Source organism: Synchiropus splendidus, chromosome 3 (assembly GCF_027744825.2).
Source record: "Synchiropus splendidus isolate RoL2022-P1 chromosome 3, RoL_Sspl_1.0, whole genome shotgun sequence".
NCBI classification, from domain to species: Eukaryota; Metazoa; Chordata; class Actinopteri; order Syngnathiformes; family Callionymidae; genus Synchiropus; species Synchiropus splendidus.
Window position 1 is genome coordinate 17675390 of NC_071336.1, and position 21093 is coordinate 17696482.

At 44.0% G+C, this 21093-nt stretch overlaps 2 protein-coding genes across 2 annotated transcripts in view; one reads left to right on the top strand and one right to left on the bottom strand.

Annotated features, from left to right (window-relative positions):
• malrd1 (MAM and LDL receptor class A domain containing 1) overlaps nt 1-12409 on the bottom strand; it is a 32914-nt gene extending 20505 nt beyond the window's left edge. Inside the window, exons 1-18 of the mRNA XM_053859810.1 lie at nt 11821-12409; nt 10761-10889; nt 9509-9600; nt 9289-9447; nt 8730-8826; nt 8246-8359; nt 7313-7465; nt 7095-7200; nt 6358-6725; nt 5854-6284; nt 5676-5763; nt 5426-5605; nt 5191-5344; nt 3973-4129; nt 3783-3893; nt 2040-2253; nt 1705-1952; nt 751-1039 (exon numbers count right to left, since the gene is read on the bottom strand). Of these exons, the coding sequence (XP_053715785.1) occupies nt 751-1039; nt 1705-1952; nt 2040-2253; nt 3783-3893; nt 3973-4129; nt 5191-5344; nt 5426-5605; nt 5676-5763; nt 5854-6284; nt 6358-6725; nt 7095-7200; nt 7313-7465; nt 8246-8359; nt 8730-8826; nt 9289-9447; nt 9509-9600; nt 10761-10889; nt 11821-11986 (3256 nt within the window). The 5' untranslated portion in view covers nt 11987-12409. The remainder of the gene's footprint in view (nt 1-750; nt 1040-1704; nt 1953-2039; nt 2254-3782; nt 3894-3972; nt 4130-5190; nt 5345-5425; nt 5606-5675; nt 5764-5853; nt 6285-6357; nt 6726-7094; nt 7201-7312; nt 7466-8245; nt 8360-8729; nt 8827-9288; nt 9448-9508; nt 9601-10760; nt 10890-11820) is intronic.
• A 5206-nt stretch (nt 12410-17615) lies between these two features.
• si:ch73-174h16.4 (leucine-rich repeat-containing protein 14) lies at nt 17616-20953 on the top strand. Its single transcript, XM_053859947.1, has 3 exons — nt 17616-18163; nt 18417-19232; nt 19503-20953. The coding sequence occupies exons 1-3, from the start codon at nt 17886-17888 to the stop codon at nt 20068-20070; spliced, it is 1662 nt and encodes a 553-aa protein (XP_053715922.1). The 5' UTR covers nt 17616-17885; the 3' UTR covers nt 20071-20953.
• Nucleotides 20954-21093: the final 140 nt, after the last annotated feature.

The following is a 21093-nucleotide window of genomic DNA, read 5'->3' on the forward strand; positions in this document are numbered from 1 at the left end:
TGTACCTGTTATCTTTCTGAGAGTGAATGGCCTTGATCTCACTTAGGACCTGGAGTTCATACAGTACTCTGATTAATACTGTCATGGAAATGAAATTGTAGAGCCTCTGGCTCAGCTCCTTTCATAAGCCAGCGCTACAGTAAAGTCATCTTTAATTTTCAAGTGCACAAACCATGTGAGGGCCAAATGCTGAATCTTCAGCATCAATTGTGTACTCCTGGATTGTTACTACACTTTCTTGGCTTGATGTCTGTCCATCACATGAGCTGCTTATGATGCGGTCAAATAAAAAACACAGACAGAAAATCGTGAAACAAAAGATTTCCAATTAAATCATAACAAGGATGAAAACAAAGAAAAAGAAACATAGATTTCCACATTGGAAGATAATATTCCTTGAGGCAAGAAGAGGAAACACAAATAAGTGAATAACAAGTCAGTTATCAGGCAGAAACAAATCCCTGAAATCACCCTGTGGCTGTAACGCAATCACCCACAATTACCAGCTAATTATACTGACAAATGTTTTTCTCTATTTTGCTTGAATATCTCCTATAGTGCACAATTTATTTTAACCGAGTTGCTGTTGAGCGAGGGCGCTGAAGCAATGTGAAGTAAAGGTCGAAGGACTCAACAGAGAGGAACATGAGGTTACACAACACCGACTTTAAGTGACTCAGTTATCCAACAATAAAAAGACAAGATAAAGAGTTCTGAAAGAGGTTGTCAAATTGTAAAACATAGGGTTACCTCCAGGATTTGGGGGAGTCGGGTCTTCTGACCACGCAGTGGAGACAAGCAGGCATCCAGGAGAAAAAGTGATGTCATCCAGGCAGATGTCCCCCTTTGCACTCCGGCCCACTTTGCCCTCAAACACCACTTGAAAGTCAGTGACAGAGCTGAGCGGGATCTCTCTCATCTGCCAGTAGTTGCCCTGGTCACCGGTGAGGTTGAGCAGGAGATGAGGATGACCTTCACTCTTTCTGAACACGCTGAGGGTCCCGATGCCATCGCCAGACATGTGGAAGAAGAAGCGCATCTGGGCAATGAAGAGAACCATTAATGCTTTGTGTCCCAATAACATCACTGCATTTTAACTTCAGGTCGCTTCATTCTCGTAACTAATCCATCAGAAAGTCATTTGCAATACGAGCAAAAGCATAATGTTTTTGGCAAGAAAAGAGCAACACAGAAAGAGAAGACGGACTGTGTTCGTCTTTATGTGTGTGGGTTTCTGTCCAGACATCAGTGTGTTGTTCAGCTGCAACCTGACAGCCTGCAGATTCCTTCCCCTCCTCATCTCACTCCACTCAAGTTTAATTGGTGTGTTTTCCGCTGCCTGTGTGGCTAAATGACAGGTCAGGAGTTGGCTCTGACAGATACCACGTACCGAGCAAATCACGCAGACAAACCCCGTATGGTGTTCGTCTGACAGCAGGGATCACTCACACGCCAACATTGCTGCAAGCTACAGCACAATACTTGTCAGTAATACGGTCCAAATAGCTTGGATTCCATTTTTATCAAGTATTTAATGTTTTGTGGCGCATACATAAAGAAAGTCAGACACGTTTCATTTCCACCTTTCAAGCTATGTCTTGCCTATCTGCATCATACTGCACCAATAAGAAGAAGACAATGGATAAGTGTGCAGTCCAGCAACCCTCAGTAACTTGAACTAAAGAACTCTGATCTTTGACTGACCTTGCACTCTGAGCTCCGGCGACTGAGCGTGGGCCCTGCAATCCGAGCGGCGTTTCCCGCCGCCTGAGGGAAGGAGCTCTCCAGGTAGAGGTAATGACCTGATGGGTTCCTCAGGGTGTGATCCGTAGACGGCCCTGTTCCCACCGTCGGAGTGCTGCCTGCTTTAATCAGCCAGTCAAAGTCGTCCTGCTGGCTCTGGCGCCAGGAACAGAGGTCAAACTCAAAATTGCAGCGTCCACTGAAGCTTTCTAAAAATAACAAATGGGACGAAGAAGTCCTCGAATCAGCGGGTGCAATTGTCCCATATCAGTCAGTCACTGAGGCTGAGGGCTCACTGCAGATGAAGTGGTTCTCATCAGAGTTGTCTCCGCAGTGGTTGATGAAGTCACACAGGTTGTCCTGAGGAATGCAGTTGCCATTGGCGCAGGTGTATTGCTCATGGGTGCAGGGCAGACCAGAAGGAAGTGGTGGAGAACAGTCCTGGAAGCTGATGTCATCTATCACCACATCACCCATGTAACTGATCCCTCGCTTAGCTCTGAAGACCACCTGATGGAGAGCAAGGAGGTTGGGATACAATGGAGAACTATTAAGTCAGTGCAATTCAAGAACTGAAAAGTAGAGCCTTTTACGGTTACAGTGCCCTAACTTCAGAAACAGAACTCCACAGCAGAGTGGGCAATAAGAAGCAGCAGTGGGCTGCCAACCTATGGAGCCAAGAGGTTCATTATAAACTGCTTCTGCCCCCTGCTGGCCTCCAAACACACATGTAAAGCAAACGCATCCAAGGTTCTCCACACCGCTCAGTTCTAAGATTTCTGTCGGACACCACAGACACACAGGCAACTAAGAAGATGTACCTTTTTCATACTACAAAACATTGCTGATAATACAGATTAAATAGTGTTCCTGCTTCTACTGCAGCCAAAACAGCCGGTAGAAGCAAGTGAGCTTGTGACCTTTGAAACTGAGGTGTGATATCTGGCTCCAAGATGTTACATTTTTGCTTCACGGCAGAGGAATTGTTTTCCTGCTGAAAAGCACACCTGCCTGAAGAAACACTCTTCTCAGGAAAAATCCTAAATGGGCCAAAAACGGATGCTTGAAAGAGAATAATCTTAGCAAATGTTTCAGTGAAAAAGCAAGGGTAAACATATGAGTATACAATCCAGAGATTTATCTAATACATTCAAAAGGTAGCCAGTTCTTCTGGTATTGCGTTCTTTGTTTGAAGCACACTTGAAAATAAATCTGAAAAATCTGGCTGTATCATTTGATTCTGCAGCAGCAGAGGTGTTTTGAAGAAGAGTTTAGTCAGATCTTTATGGTTGATTTTCTATTGTAGGAGGCAACATGTACTGTGCATATGATCAGACACACACAGGTGCATGAACATCCAGCAGAAAAAGATGTTCCAGACAGGAACAACTTTTCAGGAAATCCCTCAGAGGGAGCTGGTGATCTCACCATCAACACCTGTTGTGAGCCTGGCTGAGGTTACTGAGCATGTTGGCGGGGAAAGGGGGTCATGTTTGGTCGCGGAGTTGCTCTTTTGGCTGGCAGGAGTGACAGAGTGTGGTATGGCCAGTGTGACCCGGAGAGACTTGGATCATTTAGGGTCCCAAGTCTGTTTACTGTCACAGTCACCGCTTCATTAAGGGCAATTAGAGCAAATCAATCCACCATCGATTGTGCTGTCAGCACGTCCAATTAAGCACAGCTCTACTGAAATGAGCGACTTCATCAGAGTTGAGAGGAGCATCAGGACGGACGTCTGTCTGCATGATTGGCACCTCTCAATGACGCTGAAAACTAATATTTCCATTTGAAGACAGTAATAACCAGGGTGCAGCTAGTTGCTGTAAAGAGGCAGACACAACTAAACCAATGAAAAAAATGCTCCAAACAGACCTGACTTCATGACACTCCTGTTACACTGTTGTAGTAGTATTGGTTAGGACTCCTAAACCCAATTGATACTCAGATGCTGATCATCTTACTAACTAGTAAACAGAGCTCTGGGAGCTCTGCTAATGCTGGCATCTGGAAACGCATAAATTAGCACCTAAAACACAGACCTGAAAGCTCTTTAATAAGCCCAGAAACACCTCTCCCCGTCTCCATCTGTTGCCTTGGTTACCGCTCTGAGACCAAACCTCATGAGTGATGTTTTCATACTTGAGCAGCACCTGCAAATAAGGTGTGAGAATTCAGGAGACGGAGAGCAGAAATGAGAGCGCTCTCCTGAATATGCAGCAGCGCTCTCACCTGCAGAGAGCCCACTGTGAACCCGCTCATGTGGTACCAGAAGACCAGGCTGCAGTGTGGACCAGTGGAGGAGATGACAGGTGTATGCAGATCAGCTGCGTGGCCATAGCCTCCGTTTGAACTGTCCGCGCACATGTACCAACCCTCAGGACTGCCGCTGTAGCAGGACAGCATGGAGGTCGGAAATACAGGAATGTCTCAGTTCAGTCAGTCATACACTTTCTACGGCTATTTATGTTCAGTCACATTCACTCCTGCGTTTTCAAAAGAGGCATTTAGACAAATCTGTATGACCGAGTTGAATGGATTCTTTGCAGTAAGGCACATATTCAACCAGCCATTTATGTATTTCCATCTCATGATGTGAAATTCACAGTAAAATTATTGTACAGTGGTGCCTCGGTTCTCGACCACAATCCGTTCCAGACGGCAGTTCGAGAAGCAAATTGTCCAAAATCTGAATCGATATTTCCCATTACAATTAATGGAAAAAGAAATAATGCGTTCCAAGCCTTAAAATAGGCTTTTGTAGGGGTGAATGTAGAGTGTCTGCTGCAGGTGCGCTGTTCGTCTATGTGTGTGGCCGCTGCATGTGGGAGGGGTTGCCGAGTGAGTGACGTCTCTCCAGAAGTGAAGAGGTGCCCGGTGCGTGTCCAGCTCTGAATGTGCGCTTCTGTGCAGTTTGGCTGTGACAAAGTCATAAACCAAGTAACGCTCTGTCCCAGACTTGCCTCATCCCTGTCTGAGCTCCAGCCGACAACAGGACATCAAAACAAGGTGTCGAGAGCGAGCACCTCCCCTGCGACACTGTAGCACGGTCCAGTGCGTCCTCAATATGAAGAAAAAACAGTCAGTATATGTAGCTAACGGGACACGTCTACTTACACAGGCTGCGTTATACACAATAACAAAGCGCGTCGTGGGTCAGTTGATCGCTCTGCGCATGTTATGTTTTTTCAGGCTTTTTCCAGGGGCGTTCGAGTTCTAGATTTTTGTTTGAAATCAGAAGCAAAACCATCTCGAAATTTTTGTTCGAACTCCGATTTGTTCAAATTCCGGGACGTTCGAAAACCGAGGTACCACTGTATTAGAATGAATATTGATCTAAAAATCCTGCGAATCAAAGCAATCCCAGATATTGCATGTCTATATAAAATGTAAACAAGCTCACATAACCTTTGACCTCATTTGCATAAAGAGATTCGCTTCAGTACTCACAGGGTGTGGTCATTAACTGGACGATGGTACTCTCCATCATGAATGCTCTCTCCTTGGTCAGATGACCATCGAAATGCGTGTGCAGAGGCAGAAGATTGGCTGATAGTCTCCCATCCACAAGTCGCACCCTCTTCAAAATCACAGCGCTCTTTCACTAGATTTGTCATGAAGAAGAATGTTACCTGGGACTGTGTTGAAATGTACAGAACATGAGGAGGTTATTTGGAGACGTTACCACAATGTACTTCATCAGAACCATCAGCGCAGTCCCGTCTGAAGTCGCACACACTGATCTGAGGAACACATTCCCGATCAGATGCACATGCGAATTCTCCATCAGGGCAACTGTGAGGCGGAACAGTGGAGGGTGGAGGGGTCACTGTCGGAATGGTGATGTTTGCAGAAGGAAGATCACCTGGAGATAAAAGCAGAGAGATGAGAATGTCGAGGTCTAATCAGAAAATATGTTTACTTTTGTTAGGTACCTTCATATGGGATGCAGTCCAGGAAAGAGAGGTCATCAATGGCAATGTCTCCATTAAAATCATCTCCGACCGTCCCTTCAATCAGAATCTACAAAGATAAAAACATTAAACTTTCAATGAAGTCCAGTCATTGCTTTGGATCTCCTCCATATAACAATGTTTTGTACAATAGAATCACCTGGAAGGGTCGAGCACTGCTGAGGTAGAGGGTCTTCCGATGCCACAGGTTGCCCTGGTTACCATACCTCACCCACAGCATGTGACCCCGACCAGAGGCGGTGGTCCTCATGTAGACTGCCAGGCAGAACACGTGGGTCCCAAACATGTGGTAATGGAAGCGGAACATGCAGCGGTGCCGCGCTTTGCCGGGTTGCATGGTGGCCTGGAATGTTCTGCTGAGCAACGTGGCAGTGTCCTTGAACTGCTGCGGGGCCGACGTCTCGATGTAGAGATAGTGACCCATCCGAGTGCCCACAGTGTGGTCCTTCCATGGTCCGGTGTTGAAGGATGGAGTGGGGCCCTGGACGTGGGTCCAATCAAAAGCATCTGTTTTTTCTTCCTGCTTCCAGTTGCACAGTCCCTGTTCAAAGTTACACTGTAGTTCTGATGCTGCAAAACATCAGAAAGTGACACTCAACTTCTGCAAGATCATCAATGAAAGATGTAACCGTACGACACTCACAACATCCCTCTTCATCAGATCCATCGCCACAGTCATCTATGAGGTCACACAGCAGCTGTCGCTCCACACAGGCTTTGCTCCTCACACAATGGAAATGAGTGTGTGATGGACATGTTGGAACCGCGGGGGGGAGGGAACAGTTCTTGAAGGAGAGGTCATCCAGCGCAGAGAAACCATCAAACACACCCAGGCTGATTTTTGAAACCATGATCTGGAAGGGGCGAGTGATGCGCCCCAACTGAACTGTGACGTGGTTCCAGCGGGGGCCCTGGTCGTAGAGAGTTCTCCATATGACAGTCTTATTTTGATCTCCCTCGAGGCGGAGATACATGTCAGCAGCTCCCACTGACACACCTGAATTATAATGCCTGCAATGGAAAAAGGAAGAGCGGACTGAGTTTGAGTTGGTGCAGTTTACCTTAAGCTCTTTACTGCATGAATCCTCTAACTTCTGGCGGATGTCTTCTTCTCAGAGGGAAAAAAACAGCGTTTATTCAGATGGAAGTGAAGCTGCCAGCTGCAGGCACACTCTGACATGCATCGTCCTATTGTGTGTATGCGTTATGTAAAATAAATACACAGCCAGAAGAGCAATCGCAGGTGAAGAGAGCAGAGACTAGAAAATATATCTCTGGGAGTGAAAACCAACCAGCAGACATGGCTTTGGGAAGCTGTCATAAACAACCGCTCACTTTTTCAAAGTTTATCTGAGCAAAACAGGAAGCTGGGCGTCTCACCAGAAGCTCATGGTGCAGCCCGTGGCCGACTGCTGGAACCACGGTCCTTCAAGAGCAGCGCGAGGATGAAGACTGTTGCTGCTCTTCAGAATGAACATAAACTGACCTGACAGATGAGAGAGAATAAATAATTGACAAGATTCCTATTGAAGATGGTTCAGAGGAATAGAGAGAGAGACCACGGATCTTCTTAAATTGGCTCATGGCGATCTGCTTACCGTCCGTGGTGTTTGCTGTGTGGTCCAGAGGTGGGGGGCGACCATAGTATTCAGGAGGGACGTCTAGAGACGAGCCCCTCGTCCAGTCAAAGCCATCGCCAGGAGAGCGCTCTTCCCAGCCACAAGAACTTCCCTCAAAGTCACACGTGGAGGCTGAGTGAGGATGACAGAAATGGAGGAAGATCAATCAGGTCTTTGCTATAGAGTAAAGCATTCAGTTTTAATTTATTACTCAATATCCTCATTATGTTTTCTATTGGATTAATGTGTCATCTTTTTTTGACAGCCGTTCTTGTCAAAGGCTTCCTGGAGTTACAGTGAAGAGTCAAAGTCTTCATTTGTGACAGACAGTACAAAGTGGATTTGGACTTAGTTTCCCATGACTTTTCTAGTAGTTTCAATTAATTTCAGTGTTGAAAGGGAGTGGGTTCATTCCAAATTTCCCCATTGTGGGAAGAATAAAGGCAGTCTAGTCTAATCTAAAACATCTTCAGCAGGTGCTTGAGTCCACTCAATCCTCTGTATTTTGTGTGAAGACTTTTATACAGCCTGCCTTTTATGCTTCATGGTTAGTTGTTCATTTACATTGATTTTTTTCTTTTCTTTTTCTTACATCAGACTGGTCGACAGACATTGATAAATCACTGAGGCAGATGGAAGAGGATTTCTTTTTCAGTCCTTGGAGCCTGGTGCACCTCATGACGGCAGTGGCTGTAGACTGAAAAAGTATCCAACTAATTGTTTGAGCAGATTTTACTTGTTGAAATTTTTAAATGCCACTGGTTGTAAAATTAGCTCAGTCAACATGAAATACACGATTTATAGTGTTTCCTGCTAAAACATACCAAAATAAAAGTTCAAATTCAAATTTCATCTTTGTTTTTTGTACATTTTCTGCACATTCTTAAACTTCGAAGACAGTCAAGTGCTTACGACAGCTGGCTTCATCCTCTCCGTGTGGACAATGTTGAGTGAAGTCACACACTTTGCTCTCCTCAATACACATCCCGCCACTGCACTCAAACCAGCATGGTGGACAGGCTGCGGCTGTTTGGAGGACATTAATTTCTGCTTGAGAGACTGAAAACACAATTTGCCGTTCTAAAACAAAATACAAGACATATCTCTGACGCATAGAAAGAGGAGCCTCACAAAGACACAAGTGTTTTTCTGTCTTTCCTTACCAGACATCCATCAAGAAACATTATGTGCTGCTTATACAGTGTAGGAAAACCTCTTGTCAGCACAATTTTTATGATTCACCTTCCATGCTGTGGACATAATGTCGGCTGTTTTAGTGTCTTTCCAATATCAGCACTCTAAACAGCTCTGAGTTGTTTACGCCGGGCGACATTTCAAAATGTCATGGCCTGACTTGTTGTGTCAGTTGTCGAGGGATTGTATTAGAGGGGAGTACCAGGACGGCTCCGGCAGCCCGGACTGAAGGACAGGTCGTCGATAGCCAGGACCTCAGAAACCTCACTGTCAGCCCTAAATTCCCCACGGATCACCACCTGCAAAGAGGACATTCCGAACTCCAGATGAAAAATGTTTGTAATATTTTAATGTAGTGCCTTTTTTCCTATTGTTAGCTTTTCAGTTGAGGACATGGAAAATGCGAGAGTGTCTTATTGCAGTCAAGACAAGTTCAGGTCCAAGACATGGAAGAAAAATCCTCTCCTTTTTCTTTTGGCTTCTCCCTTCAGGGGTCACCATCTCACCCTGTCCTCTGCTTCCTCTTCTCTCAAAAACACTTATTTTTCAACTATATGATATAAATTGGGTATCTACAGTAGTAACAACCATTGTAGAAAAGAATGTCCAGCTCCTTCATCTTTTGGCTCAATGCTTCCTTCCCTCACATGTAAACATCATAAGATGACAGGCTTGTCCCACTCTAAAATGAGCAACTGCACAATGAGTGCAAACATTGTTTAATACTTACGTTAAATAAATAAATAAAAAGCAAAACGCACCTGAAATGTTTTGTCAGTGGCAAATTCTAACACACTTCGAGTCCACTTTCGCTGTTGGACTAGTTGCTTCCACACCACAGTGGCCTGGTCCAGTGGATGGCTCTCAATCTGGACCTGGATCTCTCCGTGATTTGCCAGAACATAATGGTAAAAGCTGATCTGTAAGGTAGAAGTCAGTTTAAATGATTGCTGACTTAAATAAAAAAGATGGACATCTTACCTGGCAGGCTTGGGAAGGCAAGAAGAAAGGACTCCTCAAGTGAGATGTGGTGGTCAGATTCCCACTGAGCGGAGAGAGGGACAGGAAATATGCTGCAGCAGAGGAGGAAAGAGAAATGATGATGGCACATTTATTTATGACAGGGTGAAGTGGCTACAGACTGCCCTTCATCTAGTAGCTCTTGACTTGATCAAGACAACACATGGGGTGTCGATGTCATTCACTGATCATTGGGAATTAAACTGAACTGAATCGTGGATGTATTCATTAGCTCATCCTCAAGAAACTGCCTCTTAGCTGCTATTAGGAGGACGAGACAACGCTCAGTAGCAGCAGTACAGTATAATGGAGCTTTTGATGAGGAGCTGTGATGGAGCTCTGTGATGGAGCTCTGCGCTGAAGCTGCGGTGAAGTCTATCAAATCCTGGGAAAGTGAGAAAGCTCTCTGAGATTGGTGGGGAGGTCAGCACAGTCCACAGTCTCAAATTCAGCCGCAATAAAACGATTGAACTGAGACGGAGTGAGGGACAGCCATGACCACTCCATTTGAAGAGAGACCGTTTATGAGTAGCCAATGAGTCATGCCATTTTTACTGAGCTTGACATTGATGAAACACTTCTTTTTTGCCAAACTGAGCTCATTCCATCAGCTTTTGACAGAAGGCATTTTGTTACACACACACACAAGCATTCACGAGCGCGGCATGTTTTTATCTTTTGTGGGGAGATTTCATTGACTTTCATGTTCGCTCATCACACACACTTGTATTATTTATGTCTTTGTGAGGACAGGTTTCACATTGACACAATGCTTTCTCCAGCCTCTCACCCTAAACCTAACCCTCCAAAACAACCAGGACCAGCACCAAACTTAAATTCAAGTGTAATGGCCCAGTTATTTTGGGGTCTTCACAAGGATAGTGGTTTGTCAAGAAATGGTCTCCCCACAAAGTAGGATAAACAAGCTCTCTATTTTTGAGAGGACCCCTCATTGCCATAATGCTTTCCCCAGCCTCTCACCCTTAACTTTCCCATGGTAAACAAATGGTTTAACTTAACCAGGATTGCGAACCAAACTTAAACCCAATTATCTTCACATCTAAACCTTGTGAGGACAGTCCTCACTAGAAGGTGGCTTGTCGAGACTTGGCACTCACAAGTATGGCAAAAACATGCCCTCACACACTCTCTCTCACACACACACACACACACACACACACCATACAGAAAGCCAGTTTTCATATCCTCAAACCTGATGGCTTGTTAGCGTGGTCACGATTGAGTCCTGGGACTTCAGTGATTCTGGTCCATTGAGCCGAAGACTCTGAAGTTGTCAGGTCACAGAATCCATCTTCAAAGTCACATCTCTTATAACTAGAGCCTGGGGAGAAATCAAACATTGTCAGTGATGAAGTAATTCAGAAATCATACAGCTAGCATTGAATGTTTATCCCAACAAGTCAAGGCCTTCAGGCTTTCTGTTCGATTTCGACACTGGACAAGCATGTGCTCTTGGTGATGCAGTGACCAAGAAACTTTAATAAAAATTTTCAGGCAAGTAAACTCAGGCATCAGAGAACATTTAAACCCAAGACCAAGGACACGTCTCAAAAGAGATTACATGAGAAATGTCCCCATCAGTGCCATTGTGTTGCCAAGTTAGTGATCATCAGTCATGAGTCATGTACTCAGTGAGCATGTTTGCAAGAATTTCTTCATAAATATCTTGTTATTTGTTATTATTTTATTTCATCATTCAGTGCATGCTCCAGACGATGTGGTTTTTATCTGTAATGTTGAAATATTTGTACTGTAACGATTTTAGGGGTTCGCTGTTTTTGCATATTAAATTTTCTTAGGTATGTTATTATGTAAATCATGTTTTAGTCTTCCTTGATATTGGTTCCATTTCTCTGATGGCTGGAATTCCTTTGTCTTCAAAAATCTCAAATATTGTCTAATAACCATTTTGAACACCAAACCACCAAGATTCAATGATGAATTTTGTTTTATTTTATTTCTTAAGTTCCTCTATCTGTCAGTGTTCTACCAAATATTAAAATGATAAGCAAATGATACCATTTCTACACAGAGTCAAACTTTTGTCATGAAAATTGTTCGGTGCAGTGTATCATGTTAAGATCCTGTTCTTAAGTCCTTATCTGCAGAATCAGTCAAGAACGCACGTTGCATTATTATGTGCTCTACTTCCTGTTTCGCTCCCAACCAAAGTACAGGTCTGTTATTACCTATCATTTTGCGGAAAAGAGCCTCAATGGCAGTTGAAGTCATAATAACATAATGTCACTTACAGTCTTGCTCATCGCTGCCGTCGCCACAGTCATCCGTGAAGTCACAAACACGGCCGGCTGGAACTCTGACACCGTCCGCACAGATAAAGTCGAAGCTCCCTGTCACACATAAGGACTCGGAAAACAGCCAGGAAGTCAACAGCAGCCACTTCCACCGCACAGACATCGTTTTTACTTATTCCGGTGTCTCAATTCCCAAACCCTTGTCTCTGCAAAACATTATTTACACTACATGTGTCCTTCCGCAGCGTCTAACTGACCTGGTCTGTGTCCCTGCTCAGTCATAAAAGGTAATAAAGGCTTTTATGACTCTTACTCAAGATGGTTGACATGCATGGTGGGAAATATGTGTTTTCTCTTTCTCAAAATTCAATATTATTCTACTGTACCTGGGAAAATCAATATATTTAATCACTTCTTTTTTTTTTTTTTATGTATGTATACTTAAACGATGGTAAAGACTGCAACTGCATTTTAGTATCTATTTTCCTATTTAATTCTGGAGTTTTTAAAAAAAATGTTTGTAATTATCTATTTTGCTTTTTACAAATTCACGATGTCATTCAACCAGATTATACAAGTAAAATAATTAAATCTAACATATCAAAATTATTTAACAGCAGATGTAGTCATATTGTTTCACCGTAATTATTTCTGTAGTTGCAAATATTAAATAGTAAAATTCTTAAGGACTTGATCCAAAGTGAAAGAATGACTCAGCATGAGGATGACTGAATGATCAGTGGTTCATGGTTTGATTCACTTTTTGATCATTGTTCCCTCAGGTCACAAGCTTTGGGTAGAGACTAAAGACTGCAGATGCAGTCATCAGACTTTAGATTCCTCTTCAGTGTCTGGGCTCTTAGAGATGTGAAGAAGCTCAGTCATCCAGCAGAGGCCCAGAGTGGCTCCTCTGCACTGAGAGGAGCTACTGCAGTTGCTTTACTGATGAAGACGAAACCTGTATGTCTCTCGGTTAAGGTGTTGGTGAAAATGACCCCTTGGTATGAGGAGTAGTGGAAGAAGACAGCATGCTGTAGAGCAGACCTGGGCAAAGTGCGGTCTGATGGCCATATGTGACCCTTTGCCTGTGTTTTTGCAGCCCTCATGAGGTCAGACTAAAACAATATGACTGATAGTCATTTTTTAAAATCCTGTTTCTGTTTTCGCCAGTACTTGTTCAGCAGTGAACACAACACATTCATGACTACATTTTTGCTTCCTCTTTTTGTTTGTCATTTTCATAGGAGAAAATTCAGAATATATTTTGAAATAAACAGCCTTTTTATCTTTGATGTATGGTTCATAATTTTATTATGATTTCTATTCAAATAAGATGCATGTGAAATGTTTTTATTTCGTCCTCGTTACTTAAGATTTTTTCCGTTATGTGTCATAGTCACCGCCGCCTTTCTTTTGGCGTGACGGCCCTCACAACAGTCACAGTTTATAATGTGGCCCTAAGACCAGGACCAAACACAGAATACATAGTGTAAGTCAGTTATTCACAATGACACATTTATTTCTTACTTTGCAAAAGAAATGGTGGTCGTCTTTTCAAAATTAAATTGAGAAAATTGAAAAACCTGTAGTTTGTTCTCTACTCAGTTCAGTCATAATCTACGTCTTGACTACAGCACTTGTTCCAGTTGAGGTACAATCTGAGATCCAATTGTAGATCCAAACAGATTGTGTTGCATTTTATTGTTCAGGATGAGGTATGAATATCGTCCTTCATGGACGCAACTGTTAGTGGATCATCAAGTGAGGCTGTCCATCACTTCACTCAAGAGTAATTTGATTTCACCAAAATCAATAAAAGCTGGACGTGAGGCAAACAGCATTAGACTACAAGATAGACAGTAAATGAATGAGATTAGGCGAGAGCAGACAAGGAGCTGAAGACGGAGCAAGAGCATGTCTGACATTGACCTGGTCAAAGAGGTGAAGAGACACGACGGTGCATGAACAGGTCCGTCCTCTCCGGCATCAGACATCGTGCCATCACCGGCTTCGGCTTCTGACAAGGATGGAAACACACCACATAGCCTCAGCGAAGATTAATGCGTCGAAGTAAAGTCGAAGGAACCGCCCCGGGCTCTTTGTGTTACAGCTATAGCAAAGCATTAAAAATTCAACAGAGGTGGATATGAAATAAGTAAATGTCCATTAATAAAATGAACAACACACTGGAGGGGAAAAGAAGCAGCCAAACAAATTTAATTTTCAAATGTAATAAACCAACATGAGAATTTTCTTCATTCTTATCACCAGAGGGGTGTTGTCGCTCAAATAAGAAGTCACAGCGGTAAAAAAGAAAACTCGACATGTGGGGGTTGGAGCTCAGAAGTGCTTTTGAGGTTGCCATCATCAGTAGAGACATTATGAAGCGCTTCAGTTGCGTTAAGAATGAAAGCTAACCTGCTGCTGTAATCGTTGTGTAGTTGTAGGCTAGCTGTTTTACATGGACCATTGCATATCTACAAGAAAGAAGCAATTTATTCCACTCACTTCCACCTTTAAGACTCACATTTCATCCATATTTTATTTCTATAAGTGAACTCTGCCCATGAAATATACTAAACTGGTTTTGTAACTGTTGGAACTGTTATGACTCGATGAGGCAACTGCATGACTCGCTGGCTGCAGGGGAGAAAGAGAATGCTTCACAACAGTATTTGGATTTTTGCCCTTCATCTTCCATCGGCTGCATTTTTTTCCTCCAGTCACGTTTCAGTGGAACATTCCTCAGCCAGGCTCACCTTGAGAAGACTGGTTACTCTAACAACAAATAAGGAGCATTTCGAAGAGTCTAACACGTGAATGCGTCATCATTCATCAAAAAACTTTAAACTTATCAGCTGGTGCGCAGCCTCAGTCTGAACAGGTTAAAGCAAGGGGTGATTAAATTGGGTTTAAGATCTATTTCTAATGATTTCAGGAGCTTCTCTGCAGCAAGTGGTCATTAATTTTTCATCCTCACACACATATACACCTGTGAGATCTTGACCTTCTCTAATTGAAGGCCAACCCATTCAGACTTGCAAACCAGCTTTTGCTTGTTAAAGATGCAAACTACATTGAATGCAGTGCAGAACCTTATCGGCCTGTTTTGGAGAACCAAAAGACAAAGCCCTTCTTTCACCTGACAGTGTTCCGACCCGCAGAGCTTCTCTGCAGAGTGATGCCAGAGCAACAGATGGAGTTTCATTTGAATTCTGTGGAGACACGGAAGTCGATGTTGTTCTGAGGTGGGCAGCGAGCACGCGTCACTGGGTGTAAGCAGAAATAGCTGGTGGGAAATCACTTTTCTGGGTGGAGAACCAATTGTATTTCACACTTTCCAATCAGAGGTTGCCACATTAACCTCCTCATTTACCACATCCATGACTTGATTGTGATCATATTTTCACCTTCGCTCCCACTTTTATTTACCATTTTAACATGGCATCATCATCCTTTCCCCAGCCAGTAAAAAAAATCTGAGGGTTTATACATACGTTTATACATTCTCAGGAAAGAACACTCTCTTGCTCTCGTGTATTCCGTCTTAAGAGTTGCAAATTGAGATAAATACATGCAATAAAAACTGTATATGAAAGTATTAGGGATGAGAAAGAGATCAGAAAAACAGGATGTATCACTTTGCTGTGGGGGGGACTTCATGCTCAAGAAGAGAGAAGTACGTGCAGCATCAGGCTTCGCAGTCTATATGACCTTCTATACGTCATGCTCTAACAGCCATATACATGTAGCGAGGGGCACCAGGAGGTCATGGTTCAGTGCAGATCATTGTAAAATGTAAATTGAAGTGCTAAATGAATAAGATGATGATTTCAAACTGACACTTCTGTGACACAGAAATGGGAGGTGGTGTCAGCATGATCCATCTAGGGAATTGCTATGAGCCTGTGGAAGGGAAAAAAATGCATTTGAAAGCCATCAATTGTTGAATGTGAATGCGTGGATGTAAAAACTCGATGCATAAGGAAGGGTGATATGGTTGGCTCATGCTGAGATTATTTTGACTGCTGGGTTTCATGCTCAAGCATATATTATGATCCATTTTCTCCCACTAAAAACCTTGACGTCGAATGTAACGTCTAAAGATGTGATGAGAAATAGTGGGCTGGAAAATCAATAAATGCAATGACATGTAAATGGAGCTGCCGGTGGTTATTTGGCGCCATCTAGTGGCTTTAGACGACAGTGCACTTGTACGCCAACACGCCTGGCCGCTGCACAACAAAAATACAGGCCTTTATTTTCATCTCATGAGCTCAGAGACAGAATACTTAAACTTCCTCAACTGCCGTGAGCTGGGTTATCTGGAGCCTGGCGCAAAGACTGATTCCCTAAAATGTGTTTATATTTTTCAGTACATATGGCACCTATTTTAACACCTTATTGCTTTTCTTGCACTTTTTACTCAGTGATTTTCCATGCTGAAAATGATTGCATAGCTCTATGACTCCATGAAAAATGAATTGATATTATCATAATGGTGTGTCAGAAATTGAATGCAAATATATACAGAGTGAGAGGCAGACTGTGCGGTTATATAATATGTCGTTTGCTTACATTTTATTTTGCATACTTGCACTTTCAGTTGCATGGCTCAGCCGCCGTGTTTTTCTAGAGTTCTATTACATGACTTGAATTTCATCACTCAGTACGTTTAACGTCCAGTCAAGCAGTTTGTATACAAATCCGCATTCTCCTGATGCTGTCAGTCAAACAGAAGTCAGGCTGCCAGGGGTCAGAGTTCAAGTCAGCTAATCCGGGCGCAGCGAAAGCCCTCAGTCTAAATGTCTGAATATGAGAGCCAAGTTTCCAGGTGTGAAACTGGAGGATCTGCGCAAAGGATAATGCCCCTGCTGGCCATTGAAAGTATTTTAAAGTGCAGTAAAAACTATCTTTTACTTGCAGTAAGTATACAGGACCTACAGAAAACAGCCAGTGACTGACCATTTGTGGGATAAACGTCCTTTATTCAGATGTTGCAGATTCTCTCTCCTTGTCATGTCCATTGCTTTGCCACTATCCTACACTCTGGTTGCCTTCAGGCTCATAGCAGGTTTTGTATTCCTCTTCTCGCCAGCCTCATAAATGATGCCCGTAACATTTCTTTCTAAATAAAAGTGTATAAAAGTGCACATGCAAGAGTGAGCATTTAAAGAAATATAATCACGTTCCAAAAGTATTCCAAATAATATGTTGTTTTGGGACAGTTTTTTAAGAAAATGCTTTCAAGATGATTCACAGAAAGGTAGTGATCAATGTGACAAATAATAACATTAATAACAATAGTAGTAGTTGAGCTTTTCGTAAAGCTGAACATGCTTTTGTCACAAAGTCAAACACCCCGGTGTTTTCCCAGAGGACAGTCAAAACATACAGTAACTGTATGGAAAAGAGAATGGAAAGAGCATTTTGCTGGCCAGTGTTGACGACTTCAGTTCATTTTATAAATATCATTTCATACTGTATTGTAAAAGGGGCACCTGTAATATGATGCAATGCAACACTGCGTCGTATTTCTTCGACAAATAAACAATAAATATGTTTCTTAAGTGCACGGCTACCTGAGTTGTTGCAGACTAGGAACATGTCCAGGGTCCTCTGCCCGATGCAGCTGGGAAAGATTAAGACTAAGTGAGTAAGCGACGGGAAACGAACATTTAAACTTTTTAGAAGCTCGACTGAAAATAGTACGGGAAGTCAAACGCTGGCATTTCAATCCCGACTTTTGACCACGCCCCGTACGGTGCGTCACTTGCCTGCGTCAGTCCAGATTGTAAACACTTATGTGCAGCTTCCTCAGGCTTCAGAAGTCGCTAGCGCGTTTGGACGGCGGCAAATGTTTCTGTTCAGGAAGTCTGCCATGCCATAGTTGTATTTATGAACCGTACAGCTATCAAGTGCAGTTTTAAAATCTTTCTTGGCGTGTTCACAAGACCGCAGCGTATCGTTTGCTACTTGCGCCAGTCTCCGTTAGCTTAGACATCAGCTCGGCTCCCGCTGGTGTTTTTCTCTCGGACTTCCTGCTCCTCCTCAGCGCTGCCATGGCGCTGTCGCTGGTCAACCTTTGTGCCCGGGAGGTGGTGAGTGACCACGGCTCGTCTCTGTGCTGGCTCCGGTGGGTACCGAGGGAGCTGTACGGAGCTCTGCTGCAGGCCGCTTTCTCCGGCTGCAGACCTCTGGCAGTCGGCGAGCTGGTGCACCGGTGGCCTGAGCGAAGCCTGAGAGTTGGGGGACCATGGAAGCCCGGACAGAGAGCCCCGAATAGGCTTTGTATCCAGGCTCTGCTGCTGGCGGTGGTGAAGGGACTGACTGATCCAAGGTAACTAGAGGAGGAAACGACAGTGTTTTGGGGCAAAACAACAGAAAATACTGCTACTATTGAACTTGAGTGTTACTTCAGCAGTACAAATTCCTGTTATTTCTCCACAACAGGCTGTAATCTCAGCACTGCTTATGGACAGATATGTGCTTTTCACTGACATGGAGCATATGACAGTCTAACACTTAATTCTAAAAATGAAAAGTAGTTGACTAGAATGTTTTGTATTAAACCTATCATTTCTATTTCCCAGATGTGCTCTCAGAATTCTGGACCTCTGTGGGCTGCAGGGTGACGAGGGGTCCATGGGAGACCCTATGGGTGGCTGGTCACTCACTGTAGCCCTCTGCAACATGGTGGTCCAAGCCAGAGCTGGAGCTCAGAAGAGAGAAGGCGAGAGGGAGAGGAAAAGATTCTCGGCTCTGGAGCGTGACAAGGATGTGAAGAGAGAGAGAGGGAAGAGGCGAGAAGTTGACTGTGATGAAGGAGAATCAAAGGAAATCATCATGGACGACAAAGAGAAGAGTGAAGAAGAAATGATGAAAGGAGTGAGGAGGAGGATGGAGATGGAGAGGAGAACAGGTGCTCCGGTGATAATGGTCGAAGAGAGCCGAGAGGAGAAGGAGGGGGAAGATTTAGACAGTGGTGTGTTGGTGCACGTGAGAGCTGATCTGTTTGTCAGCGCTCGCTCTTGGGAGCGTGTGCGGGTCGCCCTGAGCAGCACCGGGCCCCTGAAGCTGCAGTGCAGGTTCCTCAGAGTAGAGGAGATCTCTGTGTCCAGCATCAAAACTCTTCTGGGTCTCCTACCACATCAGGTTCTCCTTGGAGTGGACGTACGCTACAGCAACCTCGGGGTGTCCGGCTTGGCCCAGTTGCTGCCGCTGCTCTCCACGTTTCCTCATCTCCACTCGCTCCGCCTCCACTACTGTAACCTGGACTTTCACAGAGAGGACACGGGTCAGAGTGAAGCTCTGAGGGAACTGTCACAGGGATTGTCTCAACTGAAGAGACTCAAGTGTCTCAGTCTGACTGCGCTGCGGTTACCTGGACATCTGCGGGTGCTGCTCAGGTAATCAACTGGACCAGGAACTGTCTAGTGGAGAAGTGTCTTCATCTAATATAACTCGAAACTCTGTGCACAGTTAGTGTAGTACGTGAACAAATATGGTGCTACATTTGCTGGAATAATAAATCTGGCCTAAAAATTAAATACAATTCATTCCAGCCATTGAGCGCTAAGCTAACACTCAACAGACAAGTGAAGAAGCCTTTGCACTGAATACAGTAAGTAAAAGAGTCGTGCATGTAGTGACGGGTGTTTTTCTCTGGGTCTTTGCAGCTCACTGCCTCGGCCTCTGGAGGTCCTGGAAGTTCCCTACTTGAGGCTGAGTCCCTCCGACTTGGCCTACTTGTCCTGCAGCCATCACGCCTCCTCACTGCAGCAGTTAGATCTCAGTGAGAACCGGATGGATGGAGGAACAATGATCTGCATGCGACGCCTGCTCTCCAATGCCTCCGCCACGCTGCAGCATCTTTCCCTGAGCGGCTGCGGCCTGACCGATGACCTGCTGGCTCTGCTGAAGCCTTCCCTGGGCAGCTGCTCGGCTCTCAAGAGCCTGGCGTTCGCTCTGAACCCGCTCTCAATGGCGGGAGTGTTGGACCTGGTGAGGATGGCGGTCAAGATGCCTTCTCTCAAGCAGCTGCTGTATCCGAACCCCCTGGAGGACTACCAAGCCGGCCTTCCTGACCTGCCGTCCAGCGCACAGCTCCTGGACTGGCCTCTTGACGAAAGCACTGACACAAGCGCGACCAGCAGTCAGCTGAACCAGGTGCTGATCGACAGCGGCCGCTCCGACCTCATGCTGACCTGCGACCTCCTCAACTATGATAAAGACCTGTTGGACTGAACTAAAGGTCATACAATGACACAGGTGCTCAAGGAGCACCGTTGAGTGCAAGTGCTGACTTTTCTTAAATTTGAAAACAAGTTAACAACCTTCATCTTGTCTATACTCGGCCTGTTACGTGTCACTATTCAATAGTCAAATGAACTTATTATTTTTTGATCTATTGAATTGAAACTCATTTCATCTTTGGGATACTACTAAACAAGGAAAGGTTATCCTGATTTTTTTTTTTTTCAGAAAAAAAAGCTTACTGACGCTGAAGATCTGCGCCTCCTAATCTGAGGTTGTACCTAGATCGAAAAAGGAGATGTTAATTAAATGAAGGTAACGCATCCGTGCCTCACGTGGAGCGATAAGGCTATGTTTAGGTCTTGACTGTGAGTGAGGAGAGCGTAAAGTGAGACTGATCTGAGTGGCTTAAGCCGAACACCAGTTTAGAAGGTAGTTTTATTTCAGTGATCAGCTGAGACTCTTGAACAGAGCTGCTGTCTCCCCATCTTGGAAAGAGGGACTTTTTTTCCCTACAGGAACGATCTGAAAGGACCTGGAATCACCTCGGCCATGAAAATGACTTCAGTAATGGCTTGACTCTGAATTGGATACATTTTGTTTTCGAACTAGTGTGACTGTCATTCTGGTTGTTCAAGATGAAAGTGTCACATGGCAACAAGCTACAGATAAGTGGTTGGTTATTGAAAGAGCAGCTCAGCTAAGCTGTTAAGAGCTTTAAGTGGCCTTAGTCAGCAGACTTGGAGTGGATGTTTCTGCAGATGTTTTATTTTACTTCTAGAAATGTAAGTTTTGCTTTTTTTGTATGAGGATTGTGTTATATTTATGCAAAAGACACATCTTAAATGAATGTAACTCCGCCCAACTCTATTGAGGTGCCAACATTAAATGTTGTAATGCTGTTTACATTTAAGGTCTGTGATTCCTTCGAGTATAAATTCTAACATCACAACTAACACATAAAATAAACATTTTACAAGTTACTATAAGCCACATGTCAGACTTTCATGGATG

Bases quoted from the DNA above. Each gene is read 5' to 3' on its own strand.
- si:ch73-174h16.4 (XM_053859947.1), top strand. From the start codon at position 17,886: ATGGCGCTGTCGCTGGTCAACCTTTGTGCCCGGGAGGTGGTGAGTGAC. The intron at 18,164-18,416 runs GTAACTAGAGGA...TCTATTTCCCAG, and splicing joins AAGGGACTGACTGATCCAAG to ATGTGCTCTCAGAATTCTGG. The intron at 19,233-19,502 runs GTAATCAACTGG...GGGTCTTTGCAG, and splicing joins CATCTGCGGGTGCTGCTCAG to CTCACTGCCTCGGCCTCTGG.